Consider the following 19411-nt stretch of genomic DNA (forward strand, 5'->3'; position numbering starts at 1 on the left):
GTATTGTGGATAATGAAGAGACACCACAGTGTGTTGCGTGCCTCAAAATATTAACTTCAATATGAAGTCGAACAAGTTAAGACACCACCTAGAGACTATATATATATATATATATATATATATATATATATAAACATTTTAATATTTCACAATATTACAATATTAAGTTTAATGTATTTTTAATATATAAAAGCAGCCTTTGTGAGGATAAGAGACTTTCAAAAACTTAACAAATTTTACATCATAAGCACACTTGAAAATATTTTTCTCTACAAAAAGGGGGTGTGGCTGAAAAAGTTTGGGAACCACTGGATTACTCCATACTCAATCTGTTTAAATTCAACATGTATTGCAGAAAGCCAGTCTGGCACATCCTTTCCTGACCATTCCCAAAAAGAGATGGGATTATATGAATCTGCTCCTCAAGGGGAGTCCAAATCCCCCCCTCCTCATCTTAGAGACTTAGATTTCAATCTTCTGCAGTCAGGAAAGCTAAAATTAACAGGTAAATGTTCTTGCTTAGTGGTTACAAAATATTTGCTTTTCCCTTAACATTAAGTGATGTCTTATGTAGGTACTATGGATCGACTGGGACGAGCATTGGTTTTCACAGAAAGTCACCTCCCAGAAGATGGCTGGAACACAGATGAAATGATCAAAGTGTTGTCCTGCTATTACACCGTCACCAGGTCTGTTTTTTAACCCATTTGACAGAGACCATCACAACTGTCATAACACCTACACGCATATTACATGCATTGGTTTCTTTTGAAAAACATTTATATTGAGTGAGCTAAAGTTAGAGCTAGACTTGGCTATGTTTTTGGTAAATCCCCGGTGCTTCACTGAATTTTAGAGTGGAGGGCATTCTCTCATGACCTTTCACTGCGCTTGGCTAATGTGCATACTATGCTGTGATTGTTTTTAAAATGACAGACCTATGGCCAAAGAGAAGGGTCTTACCGTGATAGTGGACAGCAGAAAGTCTGCGCCATCTGAACTCTGTCTCTCTGCACTGAAGCTCTTCAAGGTGAGTCAGTGCTACAACTGTTTGTAATCCAGCTGGCACTTTATATTGATTCTAAATCTGTTTTTGTTTTTTTCTGTGTGTTTGTGTCGGCTTGTGTTTAATAGGAGCAGACACCAACAGGCCTTGATTCGATTCTTATCCTAACAGAGGAACAAGAAGAATTGACCCAACCGGGTCTGGATGGAATAGAGGTTCATGTTTACACACTGAGTCAAATTTGTATCAATCAATTTGGGCTAACACAAAAATAGGTAATAGGTTTTGTGATCAACAACTATGTGACAAACATAAGACATATTGAGGAGCAAGGAGCAAAACCCCCTACAAGGAAGAAAATGAAGAAGGACTAGTTATAAAAAAATCTGGATTATCTACCAAAAATATCTATTTGCTAAAAAGCTGTGTCATGGAAGGCTACTTCTAAAATGTGAAATCTATCAGCACCTCAAACTGAAGATTATATTATATTTGTGTCACAGAGACCATCTCAGACATAGAAAGCAAAGATTTGTAGTTACAACAGTTGGCAGCACTTTTTTTCTTCTTTCGGCTTCTCCACATCCCCAGGGAGAATGTTCAGTACCTGTGGGAAACATTTATGTTCTGTCTAGCGCGCAAGCATTTGAGTAGATAATAAAATTCATTATCTATTTTACTCTCTCAGGTGCATTTAGTAAGAGGTACGGGCATCCTTCAGCAGTTTGTGGACCAGCAGCAGTTGCCCAGAGAAATGGGTGGAGACTTTAACCACTCACATGATGACTGGCTCACTTTCAGACTGGTAAGAACTTACTTGGCAAGGCGTCTTGTGTAGCTAGATATTTGGCATTGTTCACATTACAGCATTATTCTGACTATTCAGCTAGTTGATGTCTAGTTTACTTTCTAGTAAAAGTCTTAAACAAATGAATGTATTTCAAGAATTTTGCACCAGTTACCAGACAAACTTTGACTAATTCAGTGTTAGTTCTTCTCAAAAGTGCTCACTGTATGAACCTGGTGTATTGTAAATACTACTTTGTTTCTAATGTTTAAAAATACCAGTACAGACTGCGACACATGACTGCTGGAAAGTGCATAGAACGCCTTATAAACCTTTCAAGACCTTTAAATACTTCATTTAAAAAATAGTACTGCACGGTAACACTTTATTTGAAGGGGTGTGCATAAGACTGACATGACACTGTCATAAACATGACATAACACCTGTCATGAACATGAAGGAGTCTTTATGAATGTTTATGACTGTTGTCATTAAGTGTCATTCGGTAAATTGACACTTTTAATGCAAAGTTGACATTGTTTAAATTGTCTTTGTTATGACAACTTGACATTAACAAAGACAAAAAATGTCTTGATTATGACAACTTGACATTAACACAGACAGAAATGTCTTTGTCATGACAACTTGAAATTAACCAAGAAATCATAACCTGTCAACCTGACATCTTTATAACTAGTCCAATGTGTTCCACTTTACTTGAGGTAAGGGGAAATATTAATGACACTGTTGTTTGACAGCATTTGACAGTGTAATAACCCTTAATGACATCTTTATAACTAGTACAATGTGTTCCACTTTACTTGAGGACAAGTAAAATATTCATGACAGAGTTATGGTGTCATGACGGCCAAAGTCAAAACCAACCACATATGACAGGGTAATGTAATGTTAACACAAAGCTAAATAACTTCTTTAAGTTTGATAATTAGACCTGTTATGACATATTTGTGACAGGTTATGATATCTTGGTTAATGTCAAGTTGTCATAATCAAGACATTTCTGTCTGTGTTAATGTCAAGTTGTCATAACAAAGACATTTTAAACAATGTCAACTTTGCATTAGAAGTGTCATAATTTACCGAATGACACTTAATGACAAAAGTCATAAACATTCATAAAGACTCCTTCATGTTCATGACAGGTGTTATGTCACGTTTATGACAGTGTCATGTCAGTCTTATGCACACCCCTTCAAATAAAGTGTTAACTCATTTACTGACCTTTTCAGACTAGGAGAAACTACTGTAGCTACTGACCTAGGTAACATTAGCACCGACCTGATATTGAATTTTCTAGCATTAAAGGTTAAAATACAGTACTGGTGTTTTCTGAAAAGAAAATACACTAAAACGCATAGTAAGTACATAGTGCTTCATGGAAATTAACAGTTGATTAATTTCTTAATACTGTATATCTCGGTTGCAAGTCTCAGGAGAGTTTTAGGGTTGCAAGTTTGCAGAGAGTCTGCAGAGTTTAGCTTCAACCCTGGTCCAACACACAAACAAATGAATGATAAAAATACTCCCAGAGCAAATATGCAGAAAAAATAGAGACTGTAACTTATGCACTTTTATGTAACCTGTCCATTAACATAAAACAGAGAGATTTTTTTAATGGACATCTTTGTGTGTGTGTGTGTGTGTGTAAACTTAGCACTTTGGTTAAATATAGTTTTAATCTTTAAGTTAATTTAAACTCTTAAAAAGCACCAATAAACGTAAATTTTTTTTTTAAGAATTACCACAAGCATGACCCAACATCTGCAGTAGATTAACATGCTCTTCCTAATGCTCTACACAGAGTTTGGAGCAGTTGACTGAGTGCTGTGAGTGCGCCCTCACCCTGCTGGGAGACACACTGCAGTCTATGGACACAGAACCACTACCTGACAGTATTAAGGTTAAGCAGCATTTGATGGCAATATGATTGAAAAAGTATTTCAATACTTAATTGTTTGTGTAATATCTGTTATGCAACAACTATGCCGACACGGACAGTTTAGTTATTAGACTAGTTTCTATTCACCTTTAGAATGTCCCCTGCAGCGCCGACAAACACAAACAGTTAATGACAAGTATTCTGACTGACCAGCGGCTGACAGAGCTTCAGCAGAAGGGTGGGGCTTGGCTGGCAGGTCTGGCAAATGGTACATCAGGGTTGGCACAGAAATCACCAGACTGCAAGTATGTATAGAATAGAGAAAGAATAAATAATAATTTTGTCAAATTTGTTCACATTTTACTTTGTTCCACTGAATTGAATCTGTAGTGGAGATCTGCAATTTATGTAATGTTGCTGACGTAATTCTGCTTTTTTTTTCCTTTAGGGCTGCTTTAGCAGTGACCTCTAACCTATATGACAGTGTGGATGATGCGCTTCACCGGCTGGTGCGTGTGTCCAATCAGAGGGGTCGTGACCTCGAAGCACTGGGGAGACTGGCTACACTTGTGGATAAACTGGACAAGGTACTGTATGTGTGAGGATAAAGAGAAGATTTGTCATTTGTCAATATTAATCGGGTAGTAGTTAGGAATTATTTTAGATATTGTCTCTAGTATTGTCTCTAACAGATGAAGTTTGTGAAAATCATAGAAAAGAAAATCCCAAAAGAAGAAAGATATGTGCATAATGCAAGGAAAGGAAGAAGAAGCACTGAGTCTTCTGAAACTAAACATTGTATATGCTATGACTACACAGGAAAGGAAAGTACCTACTGAAGTGCTTTTACTTCTCTTGTAACTATTGAATGATGTAAGTCTTATTAGGTCCACCATAACTGAATAAGCAATTGGGATTTTAACACCTTTAAGACCTTTAAGAGAATATTGCAGATCTTGCAAAGCATGGATGAACAGGATTTGATGAAAAACAAGGTGAACTCCTCAATTGTACAGCACAGAAGAGACACAAAAGACTTGCATATCAGAATAATCAAACATATCAGAGTACATGGTAGAATATATGTAAATGGTTAAATAAATCAATAACATGTTAAAGAATAATCATGTAACATAAGGAATATAGTGATTAATTGACAACATGGCTACCAATGGCTAGAATTCATGAAAAGATACACAATAAAAAATAAATTCAATAAATTCAGAAATAAAAGATTTAGCATACACCATAAACTTGTAGTTTAATGAGGATTGTAACTCAACTCTCAAGGCCCGGAGTTGAATTATTATGCAGTGTAGACATTACTGGTTATAATGGGAACGTTCGAGAGAGTCCAGAACAATGAACTCGCTTTGAACTGTGGAAACAAACAGTCACATGAAACTGTGGAAACTTGCAGCTTTGTTGATTTATAATGGGAGCTTTCCAGTTTTGACACATCGTGTCACTCACTTGCTTTGAATAACTGTTTTGTTTTTTAAGCTTTTAGGAGAATCATGCTGACTATTTGGGTAGTGTGTTTTGCATTACTAATGCGATACCTTGTATAAAAGCAATGAAGTCATTCAGAAAGGGCTTGTTTTTGGATGTGTTCATAAAGAAAATGGCATGCACTGATGATATAAATTATAGGAAGGAAAAGTTGACATGAAAATGAAAATCAACATAAAAGATTCATGCACAGTCAGAAATGGCTATTTTTTTTTTTTTTCACTGAAAACATCCTCTCACCCTCTTGAATGAGCTTTTATTTATACATTCAGTTGTAAATTTTGCTTTAAAGTGTTGGTAATTTATATATTTTTTTCATTTAGATTAAATTTATTTTTTAGATGTATTAAGTTTTGTATTTCTACTTCAACTTTTTTTATTTCAGTTAGTTGCCAAGGCGATGCAAGTTGGCATTTTTCATCTAGTATTTACTGTATATTTTATTTCAGTTAACAATTGTTTTTGGGTTTTTTTCATAGTTTTAGTTAACAATAACAACACTGCAACCAGTACATTTCTCCTTTTGTATTTAATGGAACAAAGAAAGTAATGCATCAAGAGGGTATGAGTAAATAATAAGTAAATAATGACAGAAATGTATTTTTTTGTGAACTATCCCCCTTTAATGAAAAAAAAAAAACAATTACAAGTTTTCTCATCATTTTGCAGTCCTAATACATGTATTTCATTACAAATGACATTGACTCCTTGTTTCTTTCTCTCTCTCTCTCTGTGTGTGTGTGTTTGCTCTAGTGCGAGAGAGACATAGAACACATACAGGAGCAGCTAGAGGACTATAAACACCCTCCTCTGTCTCTCAGCAGACTGTCACTCAAACAGCACAAGTTTAAGAGCTTCAGAGACACTGCTATGGTCAGTGTGTTTGACAACAACAACTGAAATAGACTTTTACATATGGTCTGAGATGCTTCTCATTTTCGCACATTTTTTATTTGATCTAGCCTATTCCGCTCGTGTGCAGCTTAAAAAAAAAACGATCAGATAGGTTTGCATTTGTGTGTGTTTATAGGAGCTTCACAGTGAGACTCTGGTGTTGCTGGCAGAGGTGGAGAGCTGGTCTGAGCTGGATTGGTCTGGTCTTAGAACCGTGCTGGACAAACTTCCTCCAATAAGGGAAAGAGTGCGAGACATGTCTCACCTTCTGTCAGACTGCTGGACACAGCTGGACAACACACAGCGACTACTGTCTACACTTACTGAGGTAAAGCACAACATTATTCACAGACACACTCAGGGATCTCATATTACAGTTTTTCTCGATTGTTTGCACACATTTTCTGAAAGAAAGCCTCATATTCTCAGTACTCTACACACAAATCTAAAAACACTCACACAATTGGCAAAACCCCTCAATTCTCCTGCAAAATGAAATTTTACATTCAAAACAATGTTATTTCTTCTCAAAATGGTATTTTGTTTTCAAATGACACACACAAACCATCATATGAATAGACATTTATAAGAACCAGTTGAACACTGATGTGCTCAATGGAAAACACTACGATCAATGGAAAACACTTCTTCTCCATTCATCATAATGACTTGGGCCTTTTTTGTTCAGTGTTACACTTACTACAGACATTACATAGATAAGTGTGTTGAAAAATATTTGAGAAAATTGTTTTTTATACCCAGAACACACAAATACACGGTAACAAATATATTTTATTTTTCCCACAAAATCAATGGGAGACAGATCCCACATTTTGTACACCCCAACCAACACAAAGTTGCACATACAGTGGTCTACATACAAAACAACAGAATTTTTTTATGCTGTTACAGTAAAAAAAGAAATAAAAAAATATCTATGCTGCATCCTCTCTTTGGTTTTGGTATTTTATGCTAAAGCTCTGATCGCTAATTGTAAAACTGTGTGAAATGTGTTTGCCCAAGTGACGAGTCAGTGTGAATATTTGAATGGCAGTGTGTTCCTCATGAAAACAAGAGATTTTCTGCATGAAAATTGTGCCAAATGCAGAGAATTGTGTGTAGTGTTTTGAAAAACGTGTGTTTTAGAACTGCAATTTGAGTGTAAAGCAGGAATTGTGCTTGTAGTTCAGCAGAATTGGTTCAGGGGGTTGGTGAATTAGTTACATGTTGTGGTCATTGTGTCTCAAGTACCAGAAAATGTGTGTAAACAATCGAGAAAAACTATAATATAAACAGGAAACAATATTAAACTACCCACTGTTTGCCAATGGAGTAAGGGAAATAAACTTACTGTTGGCAATGAAATAAAAAAAAATTGAATGCATGTTCCAGCTCTTCTTATATGCAATTGATCCATTCATCTTTAATCTTCAACCAAAATGTCTTAACTGGCTCTTTTCTGCTATGCAATGCCACATAATTAGTTTTTTTTTTAATTGCAGTCAAACCAATTAATTAAGTACTTAAGGCGCTCGCAATTTCTGCTTCATTCTAACTTAAATTCAATCTTATACCATTTATCTCACAGTTAATTATGTAATCAGTAAACATACTGATTAAAGGTGTGGTCACATTTATCTTTGCTATATGACATTTTGTGGGCAAAATCCAGGTATTTCAATGTGAATTTCAATACGCAATCAGCATTTTGAGTGAGGTTGAAACATTTTTGACAATGGAGCTTTTTTGGCCCCCACTTGTATGCCATTACTGCAATATAGAATATACCTTTGGCTTCCTACAGTCCGTTCCTACATACACACACAGTTCTGCCAGTAATCATGACTACATCTCCATTTCTCCCCTGCAGGCATCTCAGTGGTGTGATGTGGTGTCATCCTCCTCTCCTTCCTCTTCCTCGTCCTCTCCTCTCTCCTCTCTTCCTCCTATCCCTCCATCACGTTTCCAGGACGCTCGTGCTCTTGCACTGGAACTGGGGGGAGGGGCTTTGTTGGACCTCTGGTCTCAGACTCTGGAGCGCTATCAAAAAACACTAGCTCAGTTTAAGAGCCGAATCCTGCAGGCGGAAAGAGGTTCGTCTACAGCCCAGGGTCAGGAACAGGACTCTGGGGGACGAGGAAGGACGCCTGCCCCCAGAACCTCCAGCTTGGGGGATTTAGAGGGGGAAATCGAGCCGGACTGGTGCCCTGGAGTAGAGGGGGGCATGCAGTCCTGGGGTTCACTGGCGTCTCTCTTCCGGCCACAAAACTGCTCAACACTCAAGATCGGAGAGGAGAAGAAGAAAGATGGGGTGAATCCAGGAGGGGGAAAGTTTCTGCAGAATCTGCTGCACCCAGCCAAAAAAAATGTTAGTGTTTTAGAATTACAGAGTTGCAGTCGTGTTCAACATCCAAAATAAACGTTTTTGCTACTCCTGTGACTTAAAGGTGAACTGAGAAAAACATCCAGAAAAACACCAACCAACACCCTTACATAGCAACACCCTGGGAACCATCCATAATGCTCTAACAACAACCTCCAGCAACACTATATCAACCACCAGGACCCCTAACAACTGCCCTGTGTTTCACCCAGAAAACCATTGCAACCATCAGAAATACCCTAGCAGCTGCATAGCAACTCACTTGAAAACTCACGAGCAAGCTGGACAGCAACGCTTTAGCAGCCATATATAAACACCCTAGCAACTATCAAACAGCTCCCTAGTAACCACCAAGAATACACTGAAATCTGCCTTTCAACACCCTAGAAAATGCAAAGCAACGCCCTGGTAGCTATATAGCAACTCTGTGGAACCATTTAGACCACCTTAATACCCACCTAGCAGCACCCTAGAAACCATTCAGAACACCCTAGCATAGCAACACTTTAACAATCACATACCAATGGACTGGGAAAACACTCTAGAAACTGCTCAGAAACACTCTAGAAGCTGCTTACTAGCGACCTGATAGCAACACCCTAGGAATCAAGAAAATAGCAACAACCTAGCCACTACCCAAAACAAACTGCATACCAACATAACTAAACCTGGGAACCATCCAGAAAACCATAACAACCATAAAGCACCACCCTAGCAACCACATAGAAACATTTTGTAACCATTTAGAACACAGTAAAAATCATATAGCAATACTCTTGCAAACACCTAGAACTGCATAGCAATACCCAAGCAACTGTACACCAATGTGATCCCCCTAAAACACCATAAAACCATTAGGAACACCCAAAAAATCTCACAGCAACTCCCTAGGTACAACTTGGAAGAACACACTAGAAACTGCTAAGCAACACACTTGCAACTGCATAGCAACCCCATATAACATAAAGACATCTAGTTAGGGCATGCAAATTTAAACCATGTGTTATGTTGCAAGTCATACAAAAAGTTTGCCAGTTTTTACTTGCATTTTATTTTTTGGCTAGTGCCAGGTTTGTTTGTGATTTTTTTTTGTTTTTTTTTTTGGTAAATGAGACAAATAATTACATGCAATTGTCCTGCTGTAGCCCACAGATGCACCACTCCCTCCCAAACCCCCTCGCAAGCGCCATCCCAGTTTTGACCTTCAGGCTCTGCTGGCCCCACGCCGTTCAGCTGCCGTGTCTAAACCTGCTGAGTCCACTTCGGGTCAGTCTTCTCCGCTATCCTGGCTGGGCCGTCGGGCTCTGACAGATCCCATCCTTACGGCGGGAGTGACAGCAGCAGTTCCAGGATGGAGGGATCCTACTGGAGGAGGAGGAGTGCTCATAAGAGGAGTGGAGGTCAGCAGTAAAGAAGTGGCAGATCATACTGGCTTCACGCGGCAACATGTGCTTCTCAGCCGCACTGAAAGAGAGACAGGGGTGGAGAGAGCAGGAGCAACCGCACAAAGGTGTGTTTGTGGCAGGTTTCTCTTCATAAATGTTTTCCCAAGCAACCACATAACAATGCCCTTGGATCTACACTGAGCAATCTAGCAGCTATTTAAAATTCCCATGCAATTTCCCCTAGGAGCCATCTACCACCCAGAGTGCCCTAGCAGCCACCAAGAACACCCTGCAAATTGCATAGAAATGCTCTAGAAAGCACATGACAGCACTCTAGTAAATCCCTAGCAACCAATAAGAACACACTAACCTGTCTAGCTTCACAATAGCAGATAGCGCCGAAGGCAACTAGTGAGAGTTGTTGCGTACCGATCTTTTTGGTTATTCCCAAAAGCAGCCATACCTGTCGTTTTCATTCCTTCCCTCGTCAGTTCCCTGTCGATGAAGTTCGAAGGAACTGGTTTCAGGCAATCTGGCGGGATGTTATTGATCCTGTGATCTTCTGTACTTCTCATGTCACCATTCACGAATAAGCCGTCATTGTTTGTTTATTTTTTATGTTTTGTGTATTTTTGAAGTAACGTTAGTTCATGTTCAACTTTATTAAGATATTTGTATCCAGCGAAATAAGCACATAAAAATATACACCACAATATAAAACAAGATAAATAAGAACACACAATAGTGGGCTACATATAAATTTAAAATATTAATATATACCATTCTGAGTATTTAACAATCTGAGTGTACAAGGGATAAATTAATATTTGTATAATTTTTCTTCATCTTTGATCGTTCTATAGCAACAGCAGTGCAAAAAATTCATTACCCCTAGAGGATAACTGATGAATAAAACTGACAGACTTCTTTCTGGTATTCACATTAAAATGCAGTTTATTGTAAATAATACTCCCTAAATATTAATAACTTTCCACACACTCCACCTTCTTACCTTTAATGAACGTATATTGGGAAGAATGAGCTTCAGTTCTGAAATCAATATCATATCTTTGGTCTTAGATACATCAGCTGCAGACAAGCATCACCACAGCATTTTACAAAGTCATCAACAACTGGACCATGACAAGTTTACATTTTTTTCAAGTTTTGAAGACTCTCTGACCAATTTTCTCCTCCCAGAGTAGGTTTTTCTAATGTGTCGACAGTTGACGGGAACTCCGTTTCCACAACGATTACGTATTTCCGGTTTTTGTGAAAAAGGTCTATGGCACCTGTGTAGCAATGCAATAGCAACCCTATATACAGTTGTGGTCAGTTAGTTTATTTTATTTTGTGCTCATACGCCCATTTTTGTATTGATTTTGATGTTTGTTTTGGACCGTTGTCCTGATGGAAGATGCATCCAACCACAGCCCAGTATAAGATTTCTAGCAGAGGCAGTCAGGTTTTGATTTTTTTTATCTGTTGGTATTTGCTACAATCCATAATACCACATGTCTGAACAAGATATCCAGGACCTCTAGCAAAAACAACATATAAAATCCAGCAGTATATTTAACCGTAGGCATGGGGTACTTTTTATCCCCCAAGATCAGTTTTCATAATAGATTTTAAAGAAGAAATCTTGTTTAAACAATTTTTGTTGGGTGTAAGTTATGCTTTTAATGACATCTTTTCCTTACTTTTTATCTCTATCACAGCAAGCTCTATTTACAGTGGTGTCGGCTGGTCAGCACAGAGAGGCAGTATGTCGCTGTTCTTAAAGCTGTGGAGGAAAACTACTTGCCCCTTCTAGAGTCTTCAGATGTCCCATCTACACTGAGAGGAAAGACAGAGTCACTCTTCAGTAACTGGAAGAGCCTCTCTGCCTTCCATACGCAGTTACTCCTCCCAGCCATGGAGGGCGCTCTCTCCCAGACACTACAGCAGACCGATTGTTTTAGTAAATACGTGAGTAACATCTTATATTAGTGTGTACCATGACTGTATCCAAAATCGCATGCTTTACTATTATATAGTATGGGAAAAACAAAATGTGACAAGAGAAGTATGCCCGGCTGACTTATTGCTTGCGGCAGGATTCTGAAGTGTGCATATGATAGACTGTTTACTATCCCATGAGACCACGGGAGAGAATTTGTAATTGACAGAAAAGTGACGCAACTTAATGCTTGTAGGTCACATGATAGTGACAACAGTGTGAATGTAGTATGTCCATACATCATACTTCAGACATTCATACTATATAGAACATATTGTAAAGACTGTAGGTGGATCCAATCTAGGGAATTTGCATATTATAATAAATAATTCATAATTAATAATTATTCATACAGGCTTGGATCAGATCAGTCTGCATGTTATTAAATCTCCCGATAAGGGATGGTATGTTATTTTATGCATGTGTATCTTGGTAATTAACCACAAGTTGATTGCAATTAATTACACAGATCACGTTTTACAAACAGGTAAAAATGAATTAGCTCAATTATCAGAATAATATTTGTGAGGATTAATTGATGATCGACCCATCTGCTTGTCCCGCAAGCTTGATCTTTCGATCTCCATCAAAACCCACAATATCATCCTACTAAAAACCAACCTGTGGCCACAAGAATTAGCTTTCCTGTTCTATAAACAAATACTATTTAAAGTATCTTTAATTTGGAAAGCTTGGTTGGAAAGCGGTTCACCTGGCGGAGTCCCTACAGAATAGAAGGTTTTTTCCCAAATCAGTTAAAGGGATAGTTCACTTTGAAATAATTTTTTGATATGTTTTAGCTTACCTCAAGGGCATCCAAGATGTAGGTGTCTTTGTTTCCACAGTATTTTCAATTTTGACATTTTCCAGTCAAACCGTTGTTGTCTATCAGTCATACACTGGAGGCTAAGGGTAGGGGGTCCACCAAAAAGCATGCACAGAGAAGTCAAGATTAAACATGATTTAATGACTCGTAAATGTAAGTACACATTGATGACCTAAGATACACAACGAGCGGTTTTTCTGAGAAAACGAACAGTATTTATATCGTTTTTACCACGTGTAATCACAGTGACGTCCAAGTGATCTGAATCAGTTGTGCAATGTCCAACTGAACCGAACTGAATCAGTTCAATGTTACGCCGGAAGTGATCGCTTGCGTGTGACGTCACTCAATATTTACACGGAGATATACCGAAATCGTCTTCCATTGCGGTTTCCCGTATATCTAAATATGTTTAGTGAAAGGTAAAACTTCCGAAATCTCTGTATAAACAAAGAGTGACATAGGCGCATCACTTCTGGCGCATGCGCAGATCGAAGTTCCCGTGCCGTCAGATCATTTTGTCATGGCTATGATTACAAGAGGGAAAAACGATATAAATACTGTTCGTTTTCTCACACAAACCGCTCGTTTCGTGTCTTAGGCCATCAATGTGTACTTACATTCACGAGTCATTAAATCATGTTTAATTTTGACTTCTCTGTGCATGCTTTTTGGTGGACCCCCTTAGCCTCCAGTGTATGACTGATAGACAACAACGGTTTGACTGAAAAAAGTCAAAATTGAAAATACTGTGGAAACAAAGACACCTACATCTTGGATGCCCTTGAGGTAAGCTAAAACATATCAAAAATTCATTTCAAAGTGAACTATCCCTTTAAGCACAAATCCCACCCACAGCTGATTTTAAAGATTTCATTGGTCATGTTAATCAGTGCAAATTGTGTACTAAATGTTAAACCACTATCCCTAGCCTACAACCTTAATCTTAGTATTGCATTGGTAGCACATCCTGACACATACTGTAGCATTAAATTTTTTAAGACTTGCATAATTTGGCAAAACAATCAAGTTCATGGAACAATGAACCAAGGAAACTAAGATCTGAAAAGGCCCCCTTGGAACACGCAGCTTTTTATGATGCATTGACGTAATTTGAAGTTGATGTAAAATTATGTGAAGGCCGGAATAGTTAAATGGCACTTAAAATATCCAATAGAGTTTCGTTTACCTCACAGACTGCAAGCCATACTTGAAAGCACCATGGATGCGAATCCGAGCACTGATGATAAGTTGGATTCAATAGTAGAGGTGTGATTAAATTCTTGACTTTTAATTTTTAACCAATGTACAGTTGGAAACTGGAATAAAACTTTTTTTAGTTTTTAAAAAAAGTTTTTAGCAACCGGACACTTCCAACCCATATTGCTCTGTGACGTGTCAACAGGCGCTTTGGTCAGGTGGTATTTATAGCATTGGGGGCGGAACGCTTCAGATTCAGAGCATGGACAGAAGATGTGATGAGAAGTCCGTGGTGATGTCATTAAAATCCGTGATCCATTTTTAGCGAAAGTGAGACTGTAAGTTTTGAATGCTTATATATCTAAAATAGAAATTTTGTCATTGTTTTGGAACACACTAGCTACACTGGCAGGCAAACAGGAAAACCAAAACACCATGACAATAAAACAGAATTAAACAGGACATTGCAATTAGGCAATGGGGTTCAAACTTTTAAGTAAAAAAACAATAACATAAAGGTAGTGTAAAAATAATACAATTATCTCCGTTGGTTTAATTCTAGTGTTCTGAGGCAAGATGTTCACTTTATCATAATATTTATTTCCTTCACACGTCGGTATTGTAGCGGCAACCTATAGCCGCTGAGAGGCTTGGCAGCAGGAAATATCCGTGACGCGTTTTCTTGCATTGAATATTCAGTAGCTTTTATTGACATACACGCAGAAACAAATGAAGAACATACATGCTAACGGTCAACAGAAAGTGAGCACTCCCCGCTACTCACCCCCTCTCCACACACCCCAAACAGGAAACACTATCAGGTATATACCCACCAATACCCATGTGACCGTCACACCTGGAAACGCACGTAAATTACAAAATAAAAGACAAAACATTTTCTACACTTACATTCCAGCCCCTGATTATTACACAATACTAATGCAATAATCAAAACATGAACAATATTAACACATATAATTGTTATACATGATTTTCCCTTTTTTTTCTTTTCACAAAGGCTTAAGAAAATGTGAAACAATACATGTGTGCGAAAGTGTCCAAGGCACTCAAGTGTTCATCATTGTAACGGAGTAAAGTTCATACAAAGTTCAAGTCTAAGTCAGTAAAGTCCGTAAATCAGTCAAGTCCAAGTCAAAAGGTCATGTCAAAAGTCAGTTGAGAGCTCTCAAATGTCAGTCATAGTTAATCTTTAAATTCCTCAGCTTCCAGAAGACGACAAATTTTGGTAATCGGCCTGGTTAAGCAGGTACTCCTAGTCTTGATCTTAACTTGCCTTGTCAATCCCTTTTTGTCCGTTATTGCGTGAATAATTTTACCCATGATCCAGGAACTTCTTGGTGCATTTTCATCCATTAACAGGACAACATCTCCCAACTGATAGTTCCGCGTCTTTACCATCCACTTTTGGCGTTCTTGCAGTAAAGGTAGATATTCACTAATCCATCTTTTCCAAAACAGGTTGGCTAAATACTGAATTTGACGCCATCTTCGACGGGCATACAAATCTTCCTTCTCAAACAATCCAGGTGGTAATGTAAACTTTGTTTTTAGGAGGAGAAGATGATTAGGTGTTAAAGCTTCCATGTCATCAGGGTCCAAAGATGATCTGGTTATGGGTCGGTTGTTAAGTATAGACTCTACTTCGCACAAGAGAGTATGAAGACCTTCTTCATTCAAACTCTGCCCTCGCAGAATGGAGTTCAGTATCTTCTTTGTAGATCTGATGAGCCTTTCCCAGATCCCCCCGTGGTGTGAACCGGTAGGAGGATTGAAAGTCCATTTAATCTTCTTTTGTAGAAGAACGTCGTTTATCTGACTCTGGTTCCAATTTTGTATCGCCTCTTTTAATTCACGATCAGCCCCGACAAAGTTCGTTCCATTATCTGAACGTATTTCTGTCACTTGTCCTCGTCGAGCGATAAAACGTCTAAGTGCGTGAATGAATGAGTCGGTGTCCAGTGAAGCAACCATCTCGATGTGAACGGCTCTAATGTTCAAACAAGTGAAAATGACTCCATAACGTTTTAGTGTGGTTCTTCCTCTCTTTACTTCAAATGGACCGAAGCAATCCAGTCCAACATGAGTAAAGGGGGGTTTGTCTGGTGAGACTCGATCGTGAGGTAAATCAGCCATCTGTTGATGACCTGCAATTGCGTTAAACCTTTTACACACCACACATTTTGACAGAAATGTTCTTATGGCTACGCTGGCTCCAGGGATCCAATATCGCTGTCGAAGAGCCGCCAACATGAAATTCCGTCCACTATGTCCCACTTCTTCGTGAATTTGTCGCAGAATTAGATTAGAAATGTGTAGATCTTTGGCCAATATAATTGGGTGCTTAGAGTGTTCAGGGATCAATGCGTTAGCAAGACGTCCACCAACCTTGATAATATCATGCTGAAGTATTGGATTAAGACTATAAAGAGGACTATTTTGTTTGACTACTCCATGCTTGCGTAGACTATTTAGTTCCTCCGGGAACCTCTTTCTTTGAGAAAGTCAGATGATTTCCATTTCGGCCCTTTCCAATTCTTCCAACGAAAGTAAGTCCTCACACGATGTAGATTTAAACTTCTGCATCTCCTGATTAACGATCATCTCTTGTACGTATGGATCTGTATTAGAGGAGACGAGAACAGTCTGCAGTCGTTTCCTTTCCTTGCTACGGTCCATCAAGATTCGTTTCAGGCGAAGGATCCATGCTACGGCTTTCTTTATTCGAATCCAAGATGAAAAGTAATCAAAGAGATCTGATATGGAGTCAGAATTTTCATTGACTTTTATCATGTTTACCAAAGCACTCCTTTTAATCTCAGGGTCACGAGGCAATATTACATCCCTGCAGGTAAGGTCCGTTGGCCACTCCTTAGGTGATCGAGTGAGAAATGCAGGACCAGAAATCCACGTCTCGTTCTTCAAAAGTGAATCCACCTTCACTCCTCTAGACACCAGGTCTGCCGGATTGCTTGATGAATTCACGTACCTCCATTGTTCTACATCGGAAACCTTCAGGATTTCGGACACTCTATTAGCCACAAAGCACTTAAATCTAGTGGTGCTATTTCGAAGGTATTTAAGTACTGAAGTACTGTCAGTCCAAAAAACTGAGTTTTGAAAGGGCATCTTGAGTTCCTTCATCCAGATTTTGTCAATACGGCTTGCAAGAGTGGCAGCTGTAAGTTCCAGGCGAGGGATTGTAACGGATCTTAACGGTGTAATTCTTGCCTTGCTCACTAAGAGGGTAGAACATGCCTGTTGTTGGTCATTATGTAGCAGCAAATAGGATACCACTCCATATCCTTGTTCGCTTGCGTCTGAAAAATGATGCATTTGAGCAGTAGTTACATCTCCAAACCCATCAGGCTTCAAACATCTTCTGACCTCAAAACCCTCCAAGCAACGCAGATCATCCAGCCAGTTCATCCAACGTTGAACATACACTGATGGAATATCATTGTCCCATCCAATTCCCTCCCTACATAGATCCTGCAGTATCCTCTTGGCAGACAGAATCACAGGTGACAAGAACCCCAGAGGATCGTAGATGGAACTAACCACTGAGAGAATTCCTCTCCTGGTAAGAGGTCTATCCTTGACTACCACTTTGAACTGAAAGGCATCCGATTCAGCACACCATTGTACTCCCAATGCTCGTTCCACTGGCAAGATGTCACGATCGAAATCCAAATCCTTTACCTTTTTCTCCCTGTCCTTCTCGGGTATTACACTCAACACAGCACGGCTGTTGCTCGTCCATTTTGTTAAACAAAATCCACCTTTAGCACACATACTAGTAAGATTCTTGTACAGTTGCACAGCCTCTGATTCAGAAGATACGGAAACAAGGCAGTCGTCCACGTAGAAGTTATTGAGAACAACTTCCGTTGTCTTAGGGTTGAATAGATCCTTTTGATCCATTGCACATTTCCTCAATGCAAAACTTGAGCAACTAGGTGATGATGTAGCCCCAAATAGATGAACCACCATTCTGTATTCCTCCAGACTGCTATTTAAATCACCTTCTGGCCACCACAGAAATCTCAAGAAGTCACAGTCTTCTGGGTGAACTCTGATTTGATGAAACATGGCCTCAATGTCAGCCATTAGGGCAATGGGTTCCAATCTAAATCGTACTAGTACACTCACCAGCGAACTGGTTAAGTCTGGACCTTGTAGAAGCTTGCTATTCAGTGATGTGCCCTGAAAAGAAGCTCCACAATCAAACACAACCCTGATCTTGTGTTTTGTGAGATGATAGACACCGTGATGGGGTAAATACCACAGACGTCCGTCGCGTCTCTCCAGTTCAGCCGCAGGTACCCTTTCGGCATAACCTTTATGAATCACATCCTCCATAAAAGTGGTGTAATCTGCATGAAAGGAAGAATTCACTTTAAACTTCTTATGTAGAGTTAGAGCACGTTGTTCTGCAATTCTCCTGTTCATAGGCATGACTACTTCGGCATTTCTGAATGGAAGACCAATATAATAATGATCATTAATTAGCTTTGCTGAATTGGACACAAAATTCATAAACTGCTGATCTTCTTTAGATGTTCCCACCATCTCTTCATGAGCAGTCTCTGGAAAATCGGCCTTAAATTGCTGCTTCCACAACTCTTCCAACTTCATCACTGCAATCCTATTCGCAGTCACAGAAATTTGGTTAGCAGCATCATCTCCATTCATGCCAACTCCTTTGAGTGGTCCGTTAACGGTCCATCCGAACAGGGTCCTTACGGCATATGGGCCATTATTTTGACTACGTATGACCTCCCAAGGCTCCAATGCTTCTGGAACATTAGCTCCAATCAAAAGCTCTATGCCAGCATTAATCGTAGGTAGACAAATATGACTCAGATAAGGCCAACGTTCAAGATCCTTTTGTGAGGCAATGTTTTCCATGGTCACGGGCATGCTCTCTTGTGTATACACTTCCGGCAATGCACAGTAATCTTCTTGTCTCAATCCAGAAATCTCCAGGTCTTTTAGAACGTAGCTACCGACTGATTTATCTTGGCTCATAGTTCTGAGAAGGATATTAACTCTCTTTCCAGAGAGGTTGAGCTTGTTCATCAAACTTTCGGTACAGAAAGAAGCAGAACTTCCTGAATCAAGAAAGGCATACGTCATCACCACATTGTGACTCTTTCTTGATTTGACACAAACTGGGACGATAGGTAATGCACAGCTGTCGTTACCAGCCCCAGTAAGACCACTAGTTTGGAGAGAGACCATAGCACTAGCTACTGCAGACTTAAATTCAGCTTTCTTCTTGTCCAATGTTTCTACCTTCTCGTGAGGGTAAATGTGAAGAAGACTTGGGTGTTTAAGACCACATACGTTACAGACACTTCTCATTTTGCAGTCCCTACTAAGGTGACCTGTATGCAAGCAGCCAAAGCAAACTCCTCTCGTCATCAGAAAATTCATCTTTTCTTTGTGACTTTTTCTGATCAGTTTATTACAGACATCCAGCATGTGTTCACCAT

At 39.0% G+C, this 19411-nt stretch overlaps 1 protein-coding gene across 2 annotated transcripts in view; it reads left to right on the forward strand.

The window, feature by feature from the left end:
• arhgef40 (Rho guanine nucleotide exchange factor 40) overlaps window positions 1-19411 on the forward strand; it is a 66742-nt gene that overhangs the window by 27218 nt on the left and 20113 nt on the right. For both annotated transcript variants that reach the window (XM_039652533.2, XM_089126452.1), the window contains 13 exons: window positions 356-505; window positions 575-689; window positions 937-1030; window positions 1135-1221; window positions 1695-1811; window positions 3616-3714; window positions 3847-3998; window positions 4142-4280; window positions 5959-6078; window positions 6236-6427; window positions 7970-8467; window positions 9628-9992; window positions 11589-11838. In XM_039652533.2, the coding sequence (XP_039508467.2) occupies window positions 356-505; window positions 575-689; window positions 937-1030; window positions 1135-1221; window positions 1695-1811; window positions 3616-3714; window positions 3847-3998; window positions 4142-4280; window positions 5959-6078; window positions 6236-6427; window positions 7970-8467; window positions 9628-9992; window positions 11589-11838 (2378 nt within the window). The remainder of the gene's footprint in view (window positions 1-355; window positions 506-574; window positions 690-936; window positions 1031-1134; window positions 1222-1694; window positions 1812-3615; window positions 3715-3846; window positions 3999-4141; window positions 4281-5958; window positions 6079-6235; window positions 6428-7969; window positions 8468-9627; window positions 9993-11588; window positions 11839-19411) is intronic.

This window comes from Pimephales promelas, chromosome 1 (genome assembly GCF_988280905.1).
Source record: "Pimephales promelas chromosome 1, fPimPro1.hap1.1, whole genome shotgun sequence".
Lineage (NCBI taxonomy): Eukaryota > Metazoa > Chordata > Actinopteri > Cypriniformes > Leuciscidae > Pimephales > Pimephales promelas.